The sequence below is a fragment of the Seriola lalandi genome, unplaced genomic scaffold, assembly GCF_002814215.2.
Source record: "Seriola lalandi dorsalis isolate HSWRI2012SDOR001 ecotype SW California unplaced genomic scaffold, Sedor1 jcf7180002054277, whole genome shotgun sequence".
Lineage (NCBI taxonomy): Eukaryota > Metazoa > Chordata > Actinopteri > Carangiformes > Carangidae > Seriola > Seriola lalandi.
In genome coordinates, this window is record NW_019524830.1 from 663,023 (window position 1) to 687,885 (window position 24,863).

The 24,863-nt window shown below is 45.4% G+C and overlaps 1 protein-coding gene across 1 annotated transcript in view; it reads left to right on the forward strand.

Moving 5' to 3' along the window:
* Positions 1-24,851, forward strand: part of ptch2 (patched 2) — a 30,997-nt gene extending 6,146 nt beyond the window's left edge. Inside the window, exons 3-23 of the mRNA XM_023405526.2 lie at positions 5,993-6,182; positions 6,281-6,350; positions 6,446-6,537; positions 8,982-9,090; positions 9,201-9,287; positions 9,433-9,554; positions 10,588-10,735; positions 11,909-12,040; positions 12,136-12,291; positions 12,457-12,549; positions 12,655-12,780; positions 13,693-14,080; positions 14,194-14,718; positions 15,337-15,479; positions 15,636-15,816; positions 15,917-16,197; positions 17,747-17,884; positions 18,398-18,540; positions 21,901-22,306; positions 22,417-22,990; positions 23,154-24,851. Coding sequence (XP_023261294.1) covers positions 5,993-6,182; positions 6,281-6,350; positions 6,446-6,537; positions 8,982-9,090; positions 9,201-9,287; positions 9,433-9,554; positions 10,588-10,735; positions 11,909-12,040; positions 12,136-12,291; positions 12,457-12,549; positions 12,655-12,780; positions 13,693-14,080; positions 14,194-14,718; positions 15,337-15,479; positions 15,636-15,816; positions 15,917-16,197; positions 17,747-17,884; positions 18,398-18,540; positions 21,901-22,306; positions 22,417-22,990; positions 23,154-23,188 — 4,139 coding nt within the window. The 3' untranslated portion in view covers positions 23,189-24,851. The remainder of the gene's footprint in view (positions 1-5,992; positions 6,183-6,280; positions 6,351-6,445; positions 6,538-8,981; positions 9,091-9,200; positions 9,288-9,432; positions 9,555-10,587; positions 10,736-11,908; positions 12,041-12,135; positions 12,292-12,456; positions 12,550-12,654; positions 12,781-13,692; positions 14,081-14,193; positions 14,719-15,336; positions 15,480-15,635; positions 15,817-15,916; positions 16,198-17,746; positions 17,885-18,397; positions 18,541-21,900; positions 22,307-22,416; positions 22,991-23,153) is intronic.
* Positions 24,852-24,863: the final 12 nt, after the last annotated feature.

Below are 24,863 nucleotides of genomic sequence, written 5' to 3' on the forward strand. Positions count from 1 at the left end.
GAGACGAACCTGCATTAGCACTAACACAGTCAACTCTACATATACACACACAAATCTGCACAGAGCACCTAAGAGCACACACACACACACACACACACACACACACACACACACACACACAAAGGCCCACTTGAAAAGCTTGTTTGAGAAAGAGAGGAAAGAAATGGCCTCCATGTAAAAGTGGTGGTGTTTACACTTACATTAACTAAACTCATCCTTCTTGGCAGAGTTTGGGTTAGGCATGACAGACAAGTACACAGACTCAAGCTGTCCAAATATGTGTGCAGTGAGACAGGTTCTGTCCAGATAGCAGGCGCACCACATGTCCCATAAAGAGGCCATGTAGAAGAGGATAGGAAAGGGGGAGGTAAAGATCTACACATACACAGTCCACATAGGCTGAATGTATAGACTGCAGTGCTAGCTTAGCCAGCTAGCAATGAAATAAGACAAGATCTTTTGCAGTAGTAATTAAAAGACACTGACATAGTCTGGATGAGAGAAAACCCCCCTGAGTTTGCGCAAATGAGCGAATGCACACGTGGGCATTTCGATGTTTGGAGCAGTTTCTCTAAACAAACCTCAGAGCGGCACAGCAGGTAAATGCTATAATTCATCGGAGCGCACACAGCGCCCCAGTTCAGACACAGAAAGGGAGCTCTATGAGGCATTATTGGAGGTGAATAGTGCGCGGTGGTGCCCCAGCTAGATAAATAAACTCCCAGCGCTCAGGGCCCAGGACCTCACTGGTAGAGAGAACAAACAAGACCAGAGTCAACCTGGGTCACTTCTAAATGTTTATTTCAACCCCCCCACCCCCCCAACCTCCATCCTTCAATCCAAGTCTCCCTCCTTCCATCCCCTTTCTCAGCATCCCCCCCAACACACACACACACACACACACACACACACACACACACACACACACACACGCACACTCTTCAATAGTCAGACCAAGACCACCCCCCAACAAATAAACACACATTGAGCAGCTATAGATACATGCATATGACGGACACATGGCTTTGCTTCCAAGATACAGGAAACACACAGACTGCACTCAATACCTGTCTTTTTCAAAGTATCAATTTTACAGTTCTAATATAATATAAAATATGAATCAATATTTTGACACAGCCACATCTACACTGATAACATACCTTTGTACTGTTATTTTGGTGCCAACGCTTTTATAAAAAGGGCACTGGACTGTCAGACTCTTTGCAACATTGAATGCAATATCCTGAAAGGCTGCAATGCAGCCGAAAATGGGATAATGAAAACTCAATCAATATAGTGTGGCACCCTTTCTTTCGTTGCTGAAGAGCAACCTTTGTCTTTGGTCTACGCGAAATAAAGCGACACCAGTCACCTTAGAGTTTGCACCATTTGCCTCTGTCTTCACACCATGAAAGTATAAAAAGTAAAGGGAGAGGGAGATGGAGAGAGACTGAACATTTTCTTGGTACTTGGGAGGGAAAAAAGAAATGGTTCTTGGGCTCAATAAATTCATTTCTCGTCTGAATGAGACCAGCAACGTGGAAAAATTTTGCCTTTCAGGCAGGGATGAATGTATGTTTCAACCACACATTAAGCAGTATTAGCAGTCAGTGGAGTGTCTAATGTGACTATTTTTCACAGTGGCCAACACTGCCCATGATTAGCATAATTAGCAGAGGCAAGCCTATACATATGGAAATAGAAAGTGCCTAAATGCCAACCCTGGTGGAAATTTATGTGTGGTGGCTAACACCACTGGCACATCTGAATAGAATGTAAGTGAAACTGATTTTTCATGTTGTTTTCGCCGTTTTATACTGTTTTTAAGGTGTGATCTCAGGGTGGTTGTGTTTTTTCATCATGGTGGGAACTGCTGGATTTAAACAGATTGAAAGCGAACATTTTGTTTTCTTGTGTTCACACATTGATGCTTTTTTTTCATAATAATAATACAACTGTCTTTGAAGATTGATGAACAGATACAGTGTTTGTGTTAAGACAAACACACACACACACACACACATACACACACACACACACACACACACACACACATTGTATTTCTATAGGTAAGATAGCAAAGTGCCAGCTCCTCTTTCTTGCCCCCAGCCTCACCCTCCCACAGCCAGCTCTGGCATTGTTTTACAGGCTGGGAAAGTTTTGGTCCATTTGCTTTTGTTGTGAAAAAAACGTTCCCTCTTTATTTTATTCTGCTGTTTGTTGGGAAACATCTGAAAGAAATTGAAGGGTTGAATGACAAAAGGGTCTGCATTCAGTCTGGAGCTGCTGTACTGAAGGATTGTATGGAGGAACGGCCCATCTGCTGGGGGTGCCCTGGCTAGGGAATGCCACAGGGCAGGGCCGGGCTGAGGACCCAAAGCGGGACACAGTCCTGATTCTGGTGGGTCCACATGTGACAAAAGGAGCAAGAGATTTTTTTGTGATGCTGGGTGCCAGGCCAAGAGAATGAATTTCTCATTTGGCTCCTCAGCTGAAAATCAAAAGAAATAAAGGACCTCTATTGGAGGACGTTGTGAAAAAAAGGGTTCCGAGAAAAAGTGAATGATGTATGGAAGATGGCAGCCAAGGGATAGCTTTCCGTCTTTTTTTATATTATTGCTACTTTGTGGCGGTCAGAATTCTTTTTTTCCCTTGAATCTATCTTTTATCAATGGAGGTTCTGTGTAGAAATCAGATGTACATTTCCTCTCATGCTCTCATGCTGTGTAAATCAGGAAAAGGTCATTTCCAATGCTGTATGTAGCAGGTAACGGCATACATGTCACTTACAGCCCTCTTCGTCTTGGGTCTTCCTCCATAGCAGCGTGGGGCCTTTCAGAGGCCCCCTAATCCAGCTAATCTACCACACTGAACTTTGAAGGTGGCCTGGTCTGACCTAGCATGGCCTGGAACTGGGACTAGGCCTGTAAGACACGAAGGCAGAATAGAATAGAATAGAATAGAATAGAATAAATTTGAAACACAGTGCTTTAAAGGTGGCCTTGGCCAGATGCGTAAAGCCAGATGTGTAAAGCCGCACATATTTCACCGAGTTAGGGGATTCTGGGTGTTCGGCTTTTGGGAATGGAAGGGTCAGGTGGGCAGGAAATGACTGAGGTTGATGGAGACAGGGTCCAGTTTTTACACCGGTACACATACGCATACACACCCACTGGCACATGCAAGCACATGCACATATACAAACACACACATGCAAACATTATATTTGTACGCCCATTGCCATGCAACCATGTCAGGGCTTGTTATAATATTTTTCGCTCGATTTTCACTTTCCCAGTGTCTTAACTGTTGTGAAAGTGCTTTTAGTGGTGAAGCAAGTAAATGAATTCATATGTTTCACCCAACAGAGTCAAGTTGTTTGCGAAAATTCGTAAGACGGTGGTCGAGTTTCTCAAAAACATCCAATGAAAGAACTGTAGATATGATTTAGACAGTTGTGATCATTTTTTTGATCATGTTGCCAGACATAGACTAATATTTCATGTTACAAAATTGCTCATGTAATAAAATTGCCAGCCACTGGGGTGTTAAACCCCACACTCAAAGGCGCTTTCTTCCCAGGGTGGGAAAATTTCCGGGAACTGTCTCTTTAAGGCTGTGTGGAGCGCAGGCTGAGTGTAGGGAGAGGGTAGGGGGGGATTGAAAAAGAGTGACAAAGAGAAAGAAGTAGAAAATGGGAAAGAGGGAGGAAAAGGAGAAGAGAGAGAAGGAGATAGAAAATGAGACAGATAAGAAAAGAAAGGACATGGTTCCTTCTGGTGCGAGCTGTGAACTGAGCGGAGCTAAACTGAGCAGAGCAGTTGCGAAGCTCAAAGCTGAGTGGTTGGGGCCGGACCAGGGGTTGAGGAGAGAAGGCGAGAAAGAGAGAGAGAGAAGAGAGAGAACTGGCTGCCTGGGTGGTCCAGATGGGAGGAACGAGACACAAATAGCTATAATTTACTTCAGGAGGCCTGTAATTACAGAGCCAGAGTCTCTCCGAGCCACCCAGTTCCTGTTGGGATCAAAACCCCACGCTGCAGAGGTTAACATACGAAATGTCAAAAAAGGTTTAACAGATGTCAAAGAAGTCCACGAACGGAAAGGGTTCCATTTTGTAGTAGCCTTTTTTCTTTTTCTTTTTTTTTTTGATTGGAAATCTGTGCGGCAAGGAAACTGAGTGGAGTCATGGGGCGCTATATGTCCAACGACTGCTCTTACATCGAGCCTCATCACTTTGTACATGCACTTGGCAGTGTGAAAACGGTTTAATAAAAGTCAAATAAACTCAAAAGAACCAGTGCTCTTTTTGAAAAACGTTTACTTAATTTTCTCAACCACAAAAGTCTCCGAAAGTCTTCAGGAAATTACTTGTTCTACATCTTTTTGTTGTGGCTCCTTTGGAATAAAAGCTTTATAAATACTTAAAGACTTTAAAAGATTTGTAAGACCAGATGTGCACAGAATACCCAACAAGAACATGTCCCATTTGGAGGTATTTTGTTTTGGGATGCACTGAGCCAGACAATAAAAAAAAAAAAAGAACCTGTGACTGCAAATAAACGAGGTGACCTGATATTCTGGAGCCCCAGCGAAGGTAATCAAAGCCTTGAAAGCAAAGCCTAGAAATTTTGGAGCGTGTCTCCGAGGCCCAGAGTTCTAACCTGATCTCACACTTTTCACGGCGTAGGCTGAATAGTTTGTTTTTTCTTTTCTCCCCATCAATTACAGGAGCCTGCTCCAGGCTGGGGGAGGTGCAGAGAGTGTGAGGGAAAGAGTGAAAGAAAGAAAGACGGAAAGAGAGACAGAGAGAGAGACAGAGAGAAAGACAGAAGCAGCAGATATAGACAGTATTAGGGGGAGTAGAGAAATAGATGCTAAAAGAGGTGAAGCCAAGACTGAGTGCAGCGCAGTTGAAAGTGAGTAAAAGAGTGACGAGAGTTAGAATTAAGAAGGAGGTAGCCCCTGTTTCCAAACTCCCCCTCACCCCACCACTCCACCCTCTCCCCTTCCCTCCCTTTCTTTCTCTCTCTCTCTGGGGTTGTCATGTAGTGGGACAGCAAGAGGGGCAGACGGGCCCTCTGTGATCCAGCGCGGCATGTTTCATGTCCACTTGGCACAGGCACAGATCCCCCCGGCTGGCAAACTCTTTTCAGGGCAACCTTCTGTAATTAGGGGGCTGGAGTCTACCACACAGCACAACATAGCTCCCTCTCTCTCTCTCTCTCTCTCTCTCTCTCTCTCTCTCTCTCTCTCTCTCTCTCTCTCTCTCTCTCTGTTTTTTTATTGTCATCCTCTTTATATCTCTTTTCTGTTCATCACCACCTCTGACATTCATATTACTTAATTTCCATGCATCTTTGATGTATGTCATTTACAACTTCTCTTCTCTTCTCTTCTCTTCTTTTCTCTTCTCCTCTCTTCTTTTCTTTTCTTTTCTTTTCTTTTCTTTTCTTTTCTCTTCTCTTCTTCTCTTCTCTTCTCTTCTCTTCTCTTCTCTCCTCTTCTTTCATCTAAGCTGCCTCAAAGATCAACACAAGAAAGGAAAGAGAGTTCATCGTTTGTTCGTGGTGATCCTTTTTCTTGTATTCAGAATGTCTTTGTCCATATCTGCTGCCCTGAGCAGAGTGGTAGAGGGGTTTTCGGGGCATCAGAAGGCTGGTTTTCCTAACTAACAGGGCACATCTGTTTCACAGAAGGAGCCAATGAGAAGCTGTATTACTCATTTCTCTTGGCCAGACGCTGGCTTGTGTGAAGTGCCTTCAAAACCAACACTGGCGAGGGCCAAGGGCGTTGGTCGATATATGTGTGTGTTCTTGTGTAAGTGTGTGCGCATATGTACGCACGCAAGACACTTTGTTATAAGATCCCAATGTGTGTATGTGTGTGTCTTTGTATGTACATTAAAAAAATGATTCTGTGGCATTGTATCTATTTATCTATCTATAAAATCAAGAATTAGGTATCAAGCTATTCTTTATTCTCTGTCTTCTAGCTGGCAGTCGGGTGAGCACGGAGCTTCGCTACACCAGGGAGAAGCAGGGAGAGGAGTCGGTATTTACCTCACAGATGCTTATCCAGACCCCCAAAGAAGAGGGCACCAATATTCTTACCCAGGAGGCTTTGCTGGTTCACATGGAAGCCGCTCTGTCTGCCAGCAAGGTTCAGGTGTCGCTGTTTGGAAAGTAAGCAGACCATAGAGATGTAATGTGAATCATTTTCTTGTGTTCCTCTTTTTGTGTTGAAAAGGTTATAAATAAAAATGTATTTTCTTTTCTTGTAGATCGTGGGATCTTAACAAAATATGCTATAAATCAGGACTCCCTATTATAGAAAATATCATGATTGAAAGGGTAAGTTGACAACGGAAGAAACTGATTTCTAATACATATATTTTTACCTGATTTTTGATGTTTAATCATGTTTCCTTTGAATTTCCTGATCCCAGATGATTGACAAGCTATTCCCCTGTATGATAATCACCCCATTGGACTGTTTTTGGGAAGGGGCCAAACTACAGGGAGGCTCCGCCTATTTACCGTAAGTCTCAGAATATTCAACCCAATTTTTTTTTTCTTTTCTTTTTCTGCATATTAAAACATTTCATAGAAAGTCTTGGCTCCCCCTTTGCTGTCATTGCTTCCATCTGACTTGCGTTGCAGACTAGAGCTTTTGGAGGGGTCTGTAACTTTTAACACATGCTAGATGGAGACATACAGTTGGGCTTTCAGTAGTCTGTCAGTGGGTGCTGTGACTGACAGCGGCGGTCAGTAATAGAGTTCTTTTAGGGCCCAGAGAGGGACCGGAGGGGGGTGTCCTGACAGAGAAATTCAAAGAGAGAAAGTGAGAGAGAGAGAGAGAGAGATGCAGCAAGCGAGCGAGGGAGGGATGGAGAGAGAGAGGAGATGGCTGCAGCAGCAACTGGATGGTGGGTTGGTAGAACGGAGGGCGGGCAGGCGGCGGTGGTGGTGGTGGTGGTGGTGGCAGGGGAGCCCTTTGGGTCAGACAATGGTAAGCATTCTTTCAGTTTACGAGTGAGTGTCCATCAGTGCAGGGGCCCCGGAGGAGGGAGGGGGGCCGGCTTTGTCAGCTCACGGCTAACACTCGGCATTCTCATGGTAATGCCCCAGGCTCTCAGCTCCCAAGTTGTCCAACAAATAAAATGGGCAGTATTCAAGCCTCAAGTCCCCCGAGAAAGACAGAGAGAGGCTACAAGACAGTTAACAGTGGAGTCTGGGCGTATTTGGGCATTTGTGGATTCAAGTTTTTTTTTCTTCTCCTTTTTTTGAGGACGACGTTCTCTTGAGAAATTGAGTCACTGAAAGAGTTTTTTTTTTTTTTTTGTCGTCAGCGGTGATATTTCAATTGAGTCCTTCGTTTATAAAAGATAGTTTAGATCATAGCAGATGTTTCTTTGCAAAGAGATTATTTGTTTATATTTCGGTCTAGAGCTGACAGCAGCATGTTGCATGACAAGCCAACACGTACAGAAACAAACACAAGTTTCCCATCCTTTGCATCTCCCAGTTGGCTTGTGTGAAAGAACAGCGACAGAGAGGGAGAAAGGTTCTTTGATGATTCACAAGTCCTCCAAGTATTCCTGTAAATCACACCAAGTGTTCAACATCTGTTGTTATTTATTAATAGTTTTTTACTCGTTTTCTCAAATAGAGTTGAGGGGAACTTGCGGACACTGAGGCCAGTGTCCGCCGCAGTCAGCTTCCGCTTCACTTCAGTCCTGGTTTTAAGTGCTAATAAAAAAAAAAATTAAAAAAGAAAGAGTGAGATGGAGTCAGAGGAAGGGGAAGAGGGAAAGAGGCAGATTGGGAAAGAGAGTGAGGAAGAATGAGAGAGAAAACTTGGGAGAACAAAGAGCAGCAATCTATGAAAAAACAAAAGGGCCCAGGCGCAGTTCACTCAAGCAAAAACTAGCTGATAAAGGAGTGTGTCTTTGCAAGCAGCAGCAAAAGGGACCTGGTATGTGGGAATAGGAGAGGAGCTCTCTTCATGAGCTATTGGAGGGAGATTGAACGCAGAGTTGAGAAACTTTGAGATTCTTTTATTTCCCCTTTATCTCTTTCTGTCTGTCTCCTTTCTTGCTTGTGTCACTGCAGAAAATATCCGTCTTAAACAGTTATTTAACACTGAATCACAAATTCTTGTCATTAATGAAGCATGTCATCTCTTTCTTTTTTTCTTTAACTAAATTTATGACTCTATTTTATGAAACCACTGCTAAACCAGGAAAACTGTTAAGCTATTTTACACGGTGCCCGCCTTCATTTTCAGCTTTGGGGTTGCTGCACATAAAGAGCTCACTTTAAGTCGTAGCAATCAAGAATATTAAAGTGGGCTGATTCTTTTTCTGAAATATATATACAACAGAAAAGCAGGATATCTAGGTAAAAACTGATGCTAAGATGTGTAATAATAGTGTAGAATAGATTTATTGCTGGTAATATGAAGGAAAATGATACATTTATCCTATGAAGAGGAAGGAGGCGGTACTGGTGAGGCTCAGAAATAGGTTCTTTGTCAGTGAACGTCACACAGCAAATAGTGTTAAAGTCCCCCCTTCCCTTCTTCTCTCATCCCTCACCTATTTCCCTCCCTCCAATCCACTCAGCCTCTCCCCTTCCCTCCCTCCTTATCAAGATGTTTGGGAGGCAGAGGTAATTTTTATGACTCAGTGCAGGACATTGAGGAATGGAAGTGAGCAGGCAGCCACCCTGCCTTTTCCCTGGGCATTGTGGCAGCGTGAAACAGGATAATAAACGCTATTTTATCCTGTATCTGCAGCTAACCTCTCGCGAAGCCCAGCACAACCAGGGAGCGGGAATTAAACTGTACTGAAAGTTTTCCTGCTCAAATTAAACGTGAGCAGGGATGCAAAGCCCTGTAGCCTTGCAGGCACAAAGCGATAAATGTTCTTTTACAGTTTGCTCTTCGAGTTATCAAGTCATAAGTGTGTCTTTGCTCTCCAGGGGTATGCCAGATATCCAGTGGATGAATCTAGATCCAGTCAAGCTGATGGAGGAACTTAGTCAGTTCACTTCACTGGAAGGATTTAAGGAGATGTTGGACAAAGCCCAGGTGGGTCACTGAACTACACGCTGACAGATTTACTGATTGTACTCATACTCATCTAGTTTCATACGTTTTTCTATATACTGACACTTTTATAATGTCGTTCGATTCTGTAGGTGGGCCACGCCTACATGAACAGGTCTTGTCTAGACCCTTCAGACCCCGACTGCCCCCTTAGTGCACCCAACAAGGAGAAAGGAGAGGTAAACAATACACAATAAACAACTTCAGTCATTACAAACACGAGGCAGCTGCGAGGAGATAAAGAGAGTGACGCTCAGAAGATGCAGATATACCTAACATATTTCTGTGTTTTTCTGTCTGTTCCTCTGTCCTCCTTCCATTCAGAGTCCTGACATTGCTAGGCATCTCCAGGGTGGTTGCCATGGTTTCAGCCGGAAGTTCATGCACTGGCAGGAGGAGCTGATCCTGGGAGGGCGGGTCAAAAACGGCCAGGATACTCTGCTGAGGTGTGTGTTTATTAAGTCATGTAAAGAAAGATCCTGACCCTGCAGCTTCAGGTGGTTTTACACAGTCTGTTCCCATGCTCTTGTCTTATTGGAAGACATAATAGTAAGGGGGCGTTGGGGGTTGGGGTTAGTCGTGTGATCACTGCCAGCCGAACAGGCAAGTAAGTCCACCCATCAGCTTGTGAGCCGCCGTGACTGTGGAATCTGTGTAACCCCTAATAACCCAACAGACACATGCAAGGAATGCCTCGTACTGGGAGGGATCGGTTTCCTGAACGACCCAGGTCCAGGATAGGCCAATTAAAGATGATTGACAGCCACACAAAGTCCCCTCCCACACCCTGCTACACATTTATTGTGTAAGCGACCAAAGAAGACGAAGAAATAGAAGTAGGGAAAAAACACATTTATCTAAAGCTCACACATGTCTCTTCATTAGACGTACTCCAGAGTTTTTTTTTTTTTTCCAATTGACTTCAACTGGATTTAAAAGCATGACCAATACAAATGGAGTGACAGCATTGGTTCAGAGCCCAGATCATGACCCACACAGGCCCAACAGAGCCTTGAGTGAAAGAGGATTCCAGCCCCATCTGCAAGAGCCACACTTACTCTGGGATGTGATTTATGATCATTTCTTTCATATTGTGAGCAGCACTGCTGCTCACTGTGCCGGTGCCAAGAAAACCTGAGGACATCTGGGATCGCAGCCTGGAGATCAGCAGACAGACAGACTAGATAACACCTGCTTTTGGCTGTTTACATTGGCAGACAGGCAGGCAGGCAGGCGGACAAATCCTCGAAGAAACGGCACCTGCTTTTAGCCATTCACAGCGGGGCGCACTCCAATACGAATAAAGTTTAGGGATACCACGAACATTTAAACAGTCAAACGGGATGATTTTTAATGTGCTAGTTGTGAGATAATGATGCAGTTGAGGTTTTAAATCAGCGCCACACACAATAAACCATGTTTAAAGAACGAGTCTGACGTCTCTGATGTGTCCTAAGCTTACATTTATGTGTTTTGCAGTGCGGAGGCTCTGCAGACCATGTTCCTGTTGATGAGTCCTAAGCAGCTGTACGAGCACTTTAAAGACGACTATGAAATCCATGACATCAACTGGAATGAAGAAAAGGCTACCGCTATCCTCGAGTCCTGGCAGAGGAAGTTTGTGGAGGTGCGATCATATACACACATTTCATGTACATTCAAATGCGCACACTTCAACGACAAGCTGGACAGGAGTAGTGTTTGTAACCACCACGAAGACATAGAGAGAGGGTGAGGAAAACGAGGAGGCATTTCCTTGTCCCTATGCAGGCTTGTTTTGCTGTGGTACACACACACACACACATACACACGCACACACAGATGTACGCGGACGTACACACATGCACAAACACACACACAAATACACGCACATACGGACGCACACACTGCATGGGACTCATTCTGCAGTGTCTGAATTCCATCAGTCTTCAGCTCCCTTGTACAGCGAATTGCAGGGTAGACTAAGGCAATAGGTATGTGTACGTGTGTGTGTGGGGGGGTATATGACCGTGTGTGTGTGTGTTTGTGTGTGGTAGGTCAATCATCTCTCTCTGTCAGAGCCTTAGTTATAGGAACAAGCTGTTGCTGTGATAGCTGACACCCACTATGGTGAGGGTAAGGAGAGAGGGAGGGAGGGAAGTGAGGGACATGTGTAGGAAACAAAACTCAAACGTAAACTGAGAGAGACGCCGTACTGAACCTCCACCTGACACATTAAAGAAAAAGAACAGATCTTTAAGAGATAGATGATGATGATGAAATGCAAACAGGTAAAAAGCCATGGGTGGGTCCATTCATGGCACTGAGTGGAGGGAGCAGCCTCCTGAGCCATGCGATCCCATCCCTTTCACCTTTGACCTCACAACCTCTGGCATCTGTGCTCATTACTCCTCAGTTGTCATACACACACACACACACACACACACACACACACACACACACACATGCTAGCACATGAGAAACACACATAAACATTCATACTCACTCTCACACACATACACATTTCAAAGGGAAAGGGGTCCGTTTCTTTTTCTTTAAGGGCCCCAAAATATGGGGTTGTAGTAGAGGCTCGGGGGTACCACTTATGGTGCTCGACTGGTGTGTGTAAGATGGTGTGTTACTTCATGGGCAAGAAAAAAATAAGTCTTTGTCTTACTCAGCAGCTCAGACCCGCCAAGGTATTTAGTATACTTAACTATCAATCTGGGGTTTTCAACATCCTGCGTTTGACAGCCAAATTATAATGGTATAATGGTGACTTTTTGCACAGCTTAATAACCAACTAATGTGTTTTCCGTAGGTGGTCCATCAGAGTATCCCAGCTAACTCCAGCCAGTCCATCCATGCTTTTTCCACCACCACCCTCAACGACATCATGAAATCCTTTTCTGACGTCAGCGTCATCAGGGTGGCCGGAGGATACCTGCTCATGGTGAGCACATTAACTGATTCAAGTCAGACTAGTATGTTAATGAAAAAAATTTACTGTGAAATAACTGATGTTTAATATGGATGTCCTCTCTCTAGCTCGCCTATGCCTGTGTGACCATGCTAAGGTGGGACTGTGCTAAGTCCCAGGGGGCCGTGGGGCTGGCCGGGGTGCTGTTGGTGGCGCTGTCAGTGGCTGCGGGACTGGGTCTCTGCTCCCTGCTCGGCCTCTCCTTCAATGCTGCCACAACACAGGTACAACACAGAGGACACTTCATACTTTATATTTTATTTGTTTATTTATTTTTTGGTCTTAATTCTTGTTCGTTTTTTGGCTAAAATCTTGATTTAGTGCCTAGAGTTTGATGTCACACACTCATTCTGATCCTTTGTTCTCCATTGATGTGTTTCCCATCCCAGGTGCTTCCCTTCCTGGCACTAGGGATTGGTGTGGATGACATGTTTCTGTTGGCTCACTCCTTCACAGAAGCTGGAAGTAACATCCCCTTCAAGGTACCTTGAAGAGTCTCCTCTCTCCTCTCCTCCTCTCCTCCTCTCCTCCTCTCCTCCTCTCCTCCTCTCTCTTCTGTCTGACTTATACCTGTGTTTGTTTTAAAGGAACGGACGGGAGACTGTTTGCGTCGCACCGGCACCAGTGTGGCTCTGACTTCCATCAACAATATGATTGCATTCTTTATGGCCGCTCTCGTACCCATCCCTGCCTTGCGAGCTTTCTCCTTGCAGGTACGTTTTGCACAAAAGCACACACACACACACACACACACACCCTCACACGCATGCGCTACAGACATAAACACATGTACACAATCGCACACCGAGAGGCCCAAAGCTCCTTTGAAAATGAAAGAGATAACTTAAGAGAGGTGACATTTATACAGAGCAAGGAAAGCCTTTGTTCCCAGTTTTATTGCCGCCGCACCTACAGGGCCAACATTTTTTTGTGTGTGCGTGTCTCTGCGTGTGTCTGTATATGTGCATAAATGTGTGTGTGTGTACGTGTGTGATGTGGAATAATCAGAGCAAAGAGAGTGATGAACAGAGGGAAGCAGACAGAGGCAGAACGAGATGGGAAGAGGGAGGGAGAAGTGGATCAGTATATCACTGGCCCCTTCAAGGCGGTTTGCTCTGATGTGTGACTAACTGTGGGTGGTCCGAAACACACAAGCACACACACAAATACACACACACACACACACACACACACACAGACGGATACACGCTGGAAACCACAGCCAGTTAGAATGTCAGCTTCAGGGCCTGGAGTGAGTGGGGAGGTGGCGGTGGTGGTGAAGGGTGATAGTTTTGCTCAGACTCGCAGCATATATATTCTCCCCCTTGCTTCTTTCTCTCATTCTTTCTAGTAGTTCTTTCTTCCTGGCACTCTTTTCTTTCTTTTCTCTCTGCCTCTTCTCTCTCCCTCTCCCCTCCTGGCTCGCTTAGTATTCCTGGCTGATGATTTAGAGTAAAGCTTTTTCTTTACTTTCTGGGCTGTGGTCTGAGTCACTAAAAAAATAAAAATAAATAATAAATGAAGAAGCCCTGACTCTCCCCAGCTGGGTGGTTGTGCCTGTAATTTCACATACTGTTCCCTGTCTCTTTCTCACTTTGTTTTTCTCTCTGTTTTTCTCTCCCTAGGCGGCCATTGTGGTCGTGTTTAACTTCGCCATGGTGCTGCTCATCTTCCCCGCCATCCTCAGTTTGGACCTCCACCGACGTGAAGACAAGCGCTTGGACGTCCTCTGCTGCCTGTACAGCCCCTGCTCCGACCGCGTCATCCACCTGTCCCCGCACGAGCTGTCGGACGCCGGAGAGCAGCCGCACACGCCTACAACAGCGACGGCGCACACACACCAGTACGCTGCGGGATCCACCATCACCACCAGCACCCAAATCACCACCACGGTGCAGGCGTTCACTCAGTGTGACGCAGCAGGACAGCATATTGTCACGATTCTACCGCCTACCTCACAGATCTCCACCAGCCCACCTTCCATCATCCTCTGCCCCACCTCCCAGGCTCAAGGTAAATAAAGTTTCATAATTATGTTTTGTTTTTTTTTTGGCTTAATTCTTATTTAAAGTCAGTATTTTAAATGAATCATACACTAATGTGCTGCTTGTATTTCCTTCTTCTAGCCATCACACCTTCCCTCACCACCACCTCAGTGCCAGACCCCTACGGCTCCCAGCTGTTCACCCCTACCTCCAGCTCCACACGGGACCTCCTGGCCCAGGTGGAGGACTCAAGATCGGGAAAGAAATGCGTCCCACTTCCTTTCCTGCACTGGAACCTGTCCAGCTTCGCCAGGGAGAAATACGCCCCTCTGCTCCTCAAGCCGAAAAGCAAAGCCATCGTGGTGGTCCTCTTCCTGGGCCTCCTGGGCCTCAGCCTGTATGGGACCACCATGGTGCACGACGGCCTCTACCTGACCGACATCGTGCCACGCGACACCAAGGAGTACGATTTCATCGACGCCCAGTTCAAGTATTTCTCCTTCTACAACATGTACCTGGTGACCATGGATGGATTTGATTACGCTCGGTCACAGAGGCTGCTGATCCAGCTGCACAACGCTTTCAACTCTGTTAGATACGTGGTCAGAGACAGCGACAACAAACTGCCTCGCATGTGGCTGCACTACTTCCATGACTGGCTCCGAGGTAAGAATTCGAGCTGAGTAATGTTATTTCCTGTTATTTTCCATGTAATAACTTACTCTCTTTCTCCCCCTGAGGGTTTTTTGATAGCGATATCAGAACCCGGCAGAGGGTGCAACAGGTTTTTTCAGGTGTGCTTTTCACTAAGAACAGGAGTTGAGTGGGTGTGTGTACAGGGGTGAGAATGTGCGAAGGGTGAGTGAAAGTTCAGAGTTCAGTCACGCTGTTTACCCCCATCCACCTGGAGCTCAGGGGTGGTGGAGTAGATGGGTTGGGGTCATAGGTTATCTTTGCATGTGTGTGTGTTGCTGTGTGTCAGTGTGTGTGTGTGTGTGTGTGTGTGTGTGTGTGTGTGTGTGTGTGTGTGTGTCCTCAGGCTAGAACATGTCAGGGGCCCAGTCAGGAGGAAGTAATAGCTAACAGGTCAATCAGAGCCAGCTGAAAAAGAAAAAGGAAAGAGAGAGACGGAAAAAGAAATGTGATATTTCATATTGTCAACATCACTGCCCACATAGACAGTCACACAGGAAAACGGCTATAATTTTATGATGATGGAAATCATAATATTTATAAATGACAACCACAATAATCCCTTCTCTCCTGTGTGTGTTTTACACGCAGGTCTTCAGGCTGCGTTTGATGCTGACTGGCAGGCAGGCAGGATTACCGCTGACAGCTATCGTAACGGCACAGAGGACGGAGCTCTGGCGTACAAACTCCTCATCCAGACCGGCTCCAAGAAAGAGCCTTTTAACTACAGCCAGGTATGTCCAAGAGCTGCAAAGAAAAAAAAACAACAACTTTAAAACAGAATCCACATGTCCTGTCCATGACAAGGTGTGTGGCATTGCAGAGAAGTAAGCTATAAGCTGTCTTTTTACCATTCAATCTGACAAAAACCCAATCATTTTTTTCTCCAGTTGACGTCCCGTCGGCTGGTAGACGCAGACGGTCTGATCCCCCCGGAGGTGTTTTACATTTACCTGACAGTTTGGGTCAGTAACGATCCTCTGGGCTACGCTGCCTCCCAGGCCAACTTCTACCCCCATCCCAGAGAGTGGATTCACGACAAGTATGACACTACAGGAGAGAATCTGCGCAGTAAGTGGCTTATCATATACGAACGATTTTAACCAGAGTGGATACACCCGAAAATGACTTGTAGTATGAACATGATAACATCTCAAATCTCTCTTTGCAGTCCCGGCTGCAGAGCCCCTGGAGTTTGCCCAGTTCCCCTTCTACCTGAACGGCCTTCGCCAGGCCAGCGACTTTGTGGAGGCCATCGAGAGCGTGCGTGCCATCTGCGACGAGTTTAGCCGCAAGGGTGTGTTCAACTACCCTAACGGATACCCCTTCTTGTTCTGGGAGCAGTACATCGGCCTCAGACACTGGTTCCTGCTGTCGATCAGCGTGGTGCTGGCCTGCACCTTCCTGGTCTGTGCGATTCTCCTGCTCAACCCCTGGACCGCAGGCATCATTGTAAGCCAACAATCAGTTTCCTCAAAAAGTCTTCATCGTGTCCCTACTCCTCCTCACCCTTCCTTTTGCCCCTCTTTTCCATTTTTGTCTACCTTTTCGTCCTCATCCTACGTCAACAACATCATTACCCCCTTCCACCATCTCTTCTTCCTCTCACTTTCTTCTCACCCTTCTCAGCACAGCTCAATAACGCTGTCTAGGGGGGCCCCTTTTTCTCTGTGGAGGGCCAGTGTGCACACACTCACACACACACACGGGGACCTTTGTCATTCTAATGTAGGCTGGGCCAGCCTTAGAAAAGGAAATGCAAAGGAGCAAGAAAGGCTTTGCCCTCCTGAAGCCTCTACCTCCAACTCCCTCGCAGCTTTTGTCAGAGGGAGAGGGAGAGACTTGGGGACAGGACAGATCTGCCCAGTTGCGACCTTGGCCTGCTCAACCCATCCATCAGGGGTGTGTGTTGTGTGAGTGTGAGAGTGTGTGTGTGTGTGTATGAGAGAGAGAGAAAGAGAAAGAGAGAGAGACAGTCTGAGTGTGCAGTGTTTGGAAAACATTTCACACACAAGCTGGTGGGACCGGTGGTCCTTAAGGGCCCCCCAGACTCACACACACATACACAAATCCACATATCCCTGACCGTTGGTGGGGGTGGCGGGGGGGTGAAGTGTAGCACAACAACAGTGCCAGTTTCAGTTGGAATGTATTTCATTTAAGCAGCACTGATTGAGACAGCAACACAACCCAATCTCCTCAGACACAGAGAGAGAGAGAGAGAGAGAGAGAGAGAGGCACAGCTACATGCATGCATGATTTCCAAGCATCAGCCCTGCCTGTGAAGGTTTCACCCAGCCTGTATGTGGTTGGGCAGTAAAACGGCTTTTATCATTTCCAATTTAACAATGCCCCAGCTCGTAGCCCCTGCTGGGATCAAAAGCTCCCTTTGGCCAGGAACTGTTTTCTCCTCCTTGTTTGCTAAGACTCGTTGTTCTTGTTTGTATTGGGGTTTACAGTAACATCGCACATTTTCTACTCAGACGTTAGTCAACTGAAACACCAAGATACTGCATTGCGAAGATGTTACGTTAAAAAATGTTGTAAAACAATAAAATATGCGTTGCAGGCTGCTCATCATGTGAAAAAAAAAGAGAATTTGTCTTCCACAAACAAACGGAGGTACATACATTTGGTGTGATAGGACTGACAGAGTATCCACACTGTGTTGTCTCAGGCGCTGTCAATCATTACAACCACCTAAAGGAAGGAAGAAGAGTAAGATAAGGAAGGGAGGGGTAGGGGGCTCGTATAGCCTAAGGGTGGGTAATTTGATGCCATGTAGTTGAGAGCCTGAGCACAGGGTCAAAGATTGTGTGGGGTGAAGCAGCAAAGGGGCTCAACTCAGTCACTAAAGAAAGACACATTCACTTTTATTGTTTGTTTGTTTTTTTTATGCTTTTATTTTTATTTTACCAATTACTTTGCTTGTTTCCTCATCCTCCTACTGCTTCTCACGTATTGGCAGTTAAAAAAAAACATTTCCATGTCTCCCCTTCAGGTGTTTATCTTGGCCATGATGACGGTGGAGTTGTTTGGCATCATGGGTCTGATCGGCATCAAGCTGAGCGCCATCCCCGTGGTCATCCTGATCGCCTCTGTGGGCATCGGAGTGGAGTTCACCGTTCACATTGCACTGGTGAGTTAGAGCACGCACATGGAAATACCTACTGTACACAAACATGTGACCACATAAGAATTGCAATATGTATGAAAATCACAAGTATACAGCTAGTTTTATGTGGATTTGCATACCCTAGGGAAGAATTACATTTAACCTGTGATACTGCTTTTTAATAACTGAGTGCATGTACTTTTTCTCTGCACAAGGATTTGTAAACATTTTATAAAAGCAATAGGCTGCAGCTTTTTGCAAAGATCTTTAGTTGCACAGACTCCTGTGGCTTCATGCCTGAAATGGAAAGTGATTAAGGTAAAATAAGTGTGATTAAAGATTTACTAGGGAACTTTTGGCTTCCTGGTTCATGCTGGCAGCTCTCTAGCACAGTGTACTGTCTTGTAGCGTAGTGATCCCCAACAAAACCAAAGACAGGAATCCTGAAGCGTGCCAGGCTCGGCCGCAAGCACAACTTTTGTGTGATCGGCAAGATTTCCAACTCATTTCTCTTCCCCACCTCCCCGTCCGCCACAGGGCTTCCTGACAGCAATTGGCAACAGAAACAAGCGCTCGGCGGTGGCTCTGGAGCACATGTTTGCCCCGGTGGTTGACGGAGCGATCTCCACGCTGTTGGGCGTTCTCATGCTGGCAGGGTCAGAGTTTGACTTCATCATGAGGTGAGATGCTTGCGTATGTACGTCTGTTTTTCGTGTGTGTAGCTCTGTATGTATGCATTTGACAAGTTGTGCTGACGTGGTGCTCACGTGTGAGAGAGTGACAGTGCTCGCTTTGGCAGCAGTGGTGTCTACACCCTCCACGGCCCATATGTTACCTTAACAAGGAGCAGTGTTGTTTTGGTTTTACACCACTGGTGTGTGTGTGTGTGTGTGTGTATGTATGTGTGGAGCCAGTTGTCTAGCCTCACTCAGGGATGGGAGGAAGCCTTCTGGGGGGTCAGGGGTGCATGCAGGTGGAAATGTTATACCCCTATTTATGCACACACACACAGACAGACAGACAGACACACACACACACACACACACACACACCCACACCCACAGTGACAAATATGCACCTGGTTCTGTCACTCTGGGCACACACACACACACATCCGTCTCCCCAAACTCAGAACACAACAAATGGGGAAAACATCAAGGGTGTGTAGCAGCTGCTCGTAAACATGGAAGTGTTCTGCTACCCACTGGGTGGTGTCTCTCTCACACTCGTTCTCACTGATTCTTTCACACAAACACACACGAGGGAATCTGTAAAAATTCCTATCATCCGTTTGGCATTCTCTCCCTCCATGTTAGGTGCCGTAATAAAAAGTGGAGCTAAATTTGAACTGCTCAGTCAGTCAGATGGTGTGTAGCCCACCAACAGATATCACTCCCCTGTGTGTGGGCACGCGTGTGTGTGTGTGCGCGTGCAAGTGTAAACTGTGTATATATGTATATGTGTGTGTGCATGTGTTTTCTACCACTGTTTCATGGTCAGAGTGGAAAAAAAGGCGAATAGCTCGATGTTTTTCAGCCGAATGTGGTCTCGGCCCAAACCCGAAACCACAACCTTGAGCTCACAGACTGCAACAGGCCTCCATGACATAAAAAGCTGAGTTTTTCTGCAGAAACAGAGACAGAGGCAGAGAGAGGAGGAGAAGCACTCTGAGGCTGGCTTCCTCGCAGGCATATGAAGTCCTGGTGGGTGGGTAGATGATTATTAGATGAATGGATCCTCCACAATGTTGGATTGGAAAGATAAAGAGGTGTAAATATGTAGGGGTAGAGAAAAACTGAGAACTAAGAGGAAGTTGGATTGGGATTAAGGGAGTCATTAGAGAGCATTTTCAGCATCTTGTTTTTCTTCCATTCTCCCATGGTTGTGAGAGAGATCATTTTCAGAGAGCAGGGTGAGAAAGAGACAGAGGGGTCTAGTATCTCTGTTGGAGGTCTTGTTTAGCTGTAGCTGTAGCTGTGGTCGGGTGAATGGGGCAAGCCAGAGCTGGCTAGCTGGGGAGTAGCATAAATATACTGCTGTAAACATCTCCTGGCCTTGTAATGCACTGAATAAACAGCAAGACTAATTCAGCTCTGCTCAGAGTCCTCTCTCACACACATACACTTGCGCAGCATGCATTGCACACACATGCGGGCCGCACATGCGTGCGCATACAGACACACGCGCACTCACACACACAGGAAAAATACACATATGTACAGGCATGTAAACACTTACGCTCTTACTCACACACTCATACACACATGACTCCCCAGGCCCTGACAACGAATGGAAAAGATTACAGTTTATATAAACAACAGAATTCCTAACAGTGAGACGCTGTTGGAGGTCCCACCAAAGTCTCACTCTCTCTCTTTCTGTCTCACTCTTCCCTTGTTTTTTTTTTTTTTTTTTTTTTTTCCTTCATGTACAGGAGTTAAAAGTGTAGTTTTGAGTAAAATAAGCGAGAGAGTCCAATTCTGCGCCATGAAAACAAAGATGACCTGTTTGTGATTTCAGCGCCTGCTTGTGAATGTGCTTCAGTTCGATGATGCGCGCCAATTCAATATCTGTGTGTGGTTTAAATACAGCCATGGTTGGAGCAGACTGTAAGAAACTGAAAATATCTCCCTGAGGTGTTTTATCAAAGCTGGTTAAGATGACATGCGCTATGCTTCTGATGAAGGAGTAAAACAAGGACAGCGGTTAAAGAGGGAAGGGGAAAACATGTTAGAAAGAGCGGTGGGCTGAAATTGGTGCAAAGGGTTGTGAAATCACACCCAATACGCAATCCATGAACTTTTTCCTGAGGAGTGACCTGTGTCAAGTGAAGTAGTAGTAATAATTGTAGTAGTCGTCCATTCAGAGGAGAAGAGCATGTTTCCAGAACACTCCGCAGCTATTATCCCTGTCCTTGTTTGCTTTTCTTTTTTTTTTTCATTCCAACAATCATTTTTTCCCCCCCTTCCTCTTTCTTTTTACCTCTTTAAGTCTGGCTGGTGGTTAGCATCTCACTGTCTCTCGCTTTCTGCTTTCTGTTAGTGTTTAAGTGGAGTCCTCTCTAATTTTCTTGGGGAGCGCTTTCTTGTGGCCTGCCTCCACCCCTGGCCTCCTCAGAGCTCCACTGAGATGCACGCACACACACAAAAAAAAAAACAAAAAAAAAACGCACACACACATACGCACACAGTGTGAGTGAAAAACAGAGCGAGAGAAAGTCTTGTAGCAGCAGCAGTGGAGGCATCAAAGCATGTTTTAGTTGGACTGAGTGGGGAATCAGATTTGCACCCTCCCCCCCATTGCCTTTGATACACAAACACTGGGCTTTCCCTGACTTCTTCCCCTGAGCTACTTCCCTTCCTCATGTGCCAACTATGTGTGTGTTTGGAATTGTGCACGCGCATCCTTGTGTGTGCATGTGTGCTCTTGTCCATATCGAACATCAGGACACCGTGGTCTGCGGTCTTGTCCCCATTTTTTTTGGGTCACATTTTGAGAAAAATTAAACAACAACAAAAAAATGTCAGCGATTAAATGTTTTCCACTTTGTGTAAAAGTGTCCTGCGTTTTGCTGAGACACTTAATCCATATGAGTTTGAACCAAATCCCAAAAAACTTCAAGATTCAAAAGAAAACAAGATTTAATGGATTGTGGCTCTGTGTGACTGTGAGTATGTGCACATTATGCACTTTCTGATGCATGTGTCTGTGCAATCCAGCTGATGCAGGCAGTAGGCCTGAAGAGGAGGGTAGGCAGACCTGTTCAGTGTAAACACAGAGGTGCTTTGGTATTGCCTGACCTCAACTAAACCGAGTTAACAATTAGCAGCTGCTGCTACTAACAAGAAAGGTGTGGTCGCTCTCATTGATCTTTCTTGCCATATTTCACCTTCACTTGTTGTTTCAGCGAGGTAAACGGAGGTTACAAGATGCTCCCAGCGAGTTTTAATCTGAAACCGGTTCTTTCTAGTGCTAAATGTGGCTTTTTAGGTTCAAGTTCAAACTAACATCCCTCATCTCTCTCTCTCTCTCCCTTTCAGGTATTTCTTTGCTGTGTTGGCCATCCTGACTGTGTTGGGGATGCTGAATGGCTTAGTTCTCCTGCCAGTCCTCCTCTCCATGATGGGGCCTCCAGCTGAGGTCACCCCTGTTGACAATGCCAGCCGCCTGCCCACGCCTTCCCCCGAGCCCCCACTCCCCCCACCCATGACCCACCATGGGTACTACACAGGGCACCACAACCCAAGGTCATCTCATCAACAAGCGTTTTCGGAATCGTCTGACTCGGAGTATTACTCTGAGATGACCACCACGTCAGGGATCGGGGAGGAGGATTATAAGTACTGTGACCGGAGCGCGTACATTACATCGCACACCAGCGTTCCACCTGCTACATCTCACATCCTGCTGGAAGCCAGCAAGAACCCCAGCTTCCCCAAGCTCACGGTACGTTGCATGACCACACAGATAAGATAGGAGCCCCTCTTGTGTGATGAAGTGATCTTCAAATGAATGTGTTTCTCTCAAAGTAAATTGTGAACATGTGTTTGTTGTAGGTGGTGAAGCCATTCAAAGAAAATACAACAGGCACCGGTGGGAGGATAGAGCCGATAAATGAATCTTCACACAATGCACAGTCACCTCTCAGCTCCCAGGTTACATGCTGGGATGGAAACAAGCGGGAGCAGCAGCAGGGCCTCCACAGGCTCCAGGCTCAGCCCGGCCAACACTTACCCAGCGACAGAGCTCACTTCCCTGGGAGGACTTGTCAAAGCGGCCCCAGGCTTCAGAACGGCAGAGGGCCTCAGCCAAACAGGACTAAAGGGGCAAGCTATAGCAATAGCACCTCCGCCCTGCCACCACAACAAGGATCAACTGGGGGGCCTGTTACCATGGTTACAGCCACAGCCTCCGTGACGGTGGCTGTGCATCCAACCTTGCCAGGGGCGGCGTACCAGGGCTACATGCATGAAGGTTTTGACACAGACAGTGAGTCGGACTGTTTTGAGGCTGCTAAGAGGACTTGTGGTGACAAAACAAACTTTTCTTCATGTAAGAGAGACTCTCTAGAGATCCAGGACTTGGAAGCAACACAGTGCCAGACAGAACATCAGTTCGGCAAGACACAAGGTGAGTCAGCAATTTGTCAGTATTAGGTTAACCCGACTTGTAATCTTCTAAACACGCATTTTGAGAGCTTAACATTGAACATTTATAGCCTTAATTTCTCCTTGTTTGGTGCCAGGTTATCATTGTCTAATTCTTCTCTCTCCTCTCTGTTTGTCTGCTGCAGGTGGGTTGAGGATCCAAGCAGCCAAAGATTGCTAGACTCTCTAACACACTGTGCCTTCTCTCTTCAAGTCTCTGGCCGCTTCCCAGAGCACCTTGACGCCCCGCGTGGCGTCACATCACGGCTTGAACTCTCAACTGTACATAGACTTCACACAAAAAAAGGAGAGGATTTATTTCAAGGACATAATAAGAAAAAAAAAAAGACTTGTTTTAAGAATTATATAAATCTATGAGTATATATTTTAATACTAAAAAAGAGGGAAGCTATTTAAAAGAGTACTGTATAACTTGGGTATACTCTTGTGTAAAAGTTCAGATGTAAAAGATTATTTTTTTGTGTGGTCGGTTGATTTTTTTTTCCCTCCACAGTGTATAGAATAAGAAATGTGCTATATGTAAAAAGTGTCCACAGAAAGTGAGATGTTATTAAGATATTAGGCTATTGAACATACATGGTCAGTGTTTATTTCTATTTGTATTGTTATGTTTTTTTTGTTTTGTTTTTTTTTGTTTTTTTTTTTGCTGCTACACTTCAAAATAATTTTAAGTGATTTGCCTTAAAAAATGCAGTACCCCCCTCTTCTCCTTGCTCTAGTCAGTATACTTTCTACACAGTGTTATACTGTGAGATACTCTACGTCTGACACACTCTCTCTTGTGTTTTAAGTATAGATATTCTCTGTCACAGTGTGCACTGTAAAAAAAAAAAAAAAAGCAGAGAATTACACAGCAGATACTGTTTTCTTGACAGTAGTAACCGCCGTGCCTTCAGTATATCCCCTTGCCTTGTTATCACAGCAGTCAGAGCTCAGTATTATGTTCATGCTTTAGTGTAAATACAGTATGTTTTACCTGTTTCGTCTCAGTCTCGTCCAGACACAGAATGTTTGTCAAGAAGCAGTAATAGATGGATGTTTGTCAGTTATCACCATCATCTGTCCATCTGTCTGTCAACATGCTGACAGGGTCACATCTAATTCATATTTTGTATTTCATGTTCAATCTCTGTCTGGGTGTCCCAATGTACTCTGCAGTTTAAAACTACTTGAAGGAGCTGTGATAAGATTTTTTTTTTCTTCTGCAGTTTTTGTAAGCTCTACAGTGGGGGAAGTTCACATTTGTGACAAAAAGTGTTGTTCACCTCCTTGTATTATTTTGAAAGGGAATTATAAAAATCCAATGCAAAGGGAGTGATTTTATTTTATTATTATTATTTTCTCCTTTTTTCTTTGCTGGCTGCTTTAGGGTTGGAACACACTCATGTTGTTGTGACCCTGTGCAATTATTGCGTTGCGTAAACTGGTTCAGTCTTTTTAATGCTTCAACCTGCTCTGACTCACTTTCTCATGTCTCACTCTTCTTCTTAATGCAAACCTCATGTATGCCACATTGTTCTCTCATTCTTAGGATTGTCATTTCATTTGCTTTACAAAGTTTCTGTTGTTGTTATTATTGTTGTTCAGTATTGGTCTCATCACTGCCAGGTTAAATTGCAGGGAAAAACTTGCCAATCTATGTGTTTCATGTCATTTTTTTTAAGTGGCAGCTTCGGTTTATTTTGTAAATATGAAAGAAGAGTTAAGTAGCTACTGTGCAGTTGTGAATAATTAAGCAAAACGGGAAAAGCACCATTTACAGTTGGATCAGACCGTAGAGAGCCAGGAGGTGTTGTCAGACAGTGGTGAGGAGTTTATAGTGAGGGGGGTTGGGG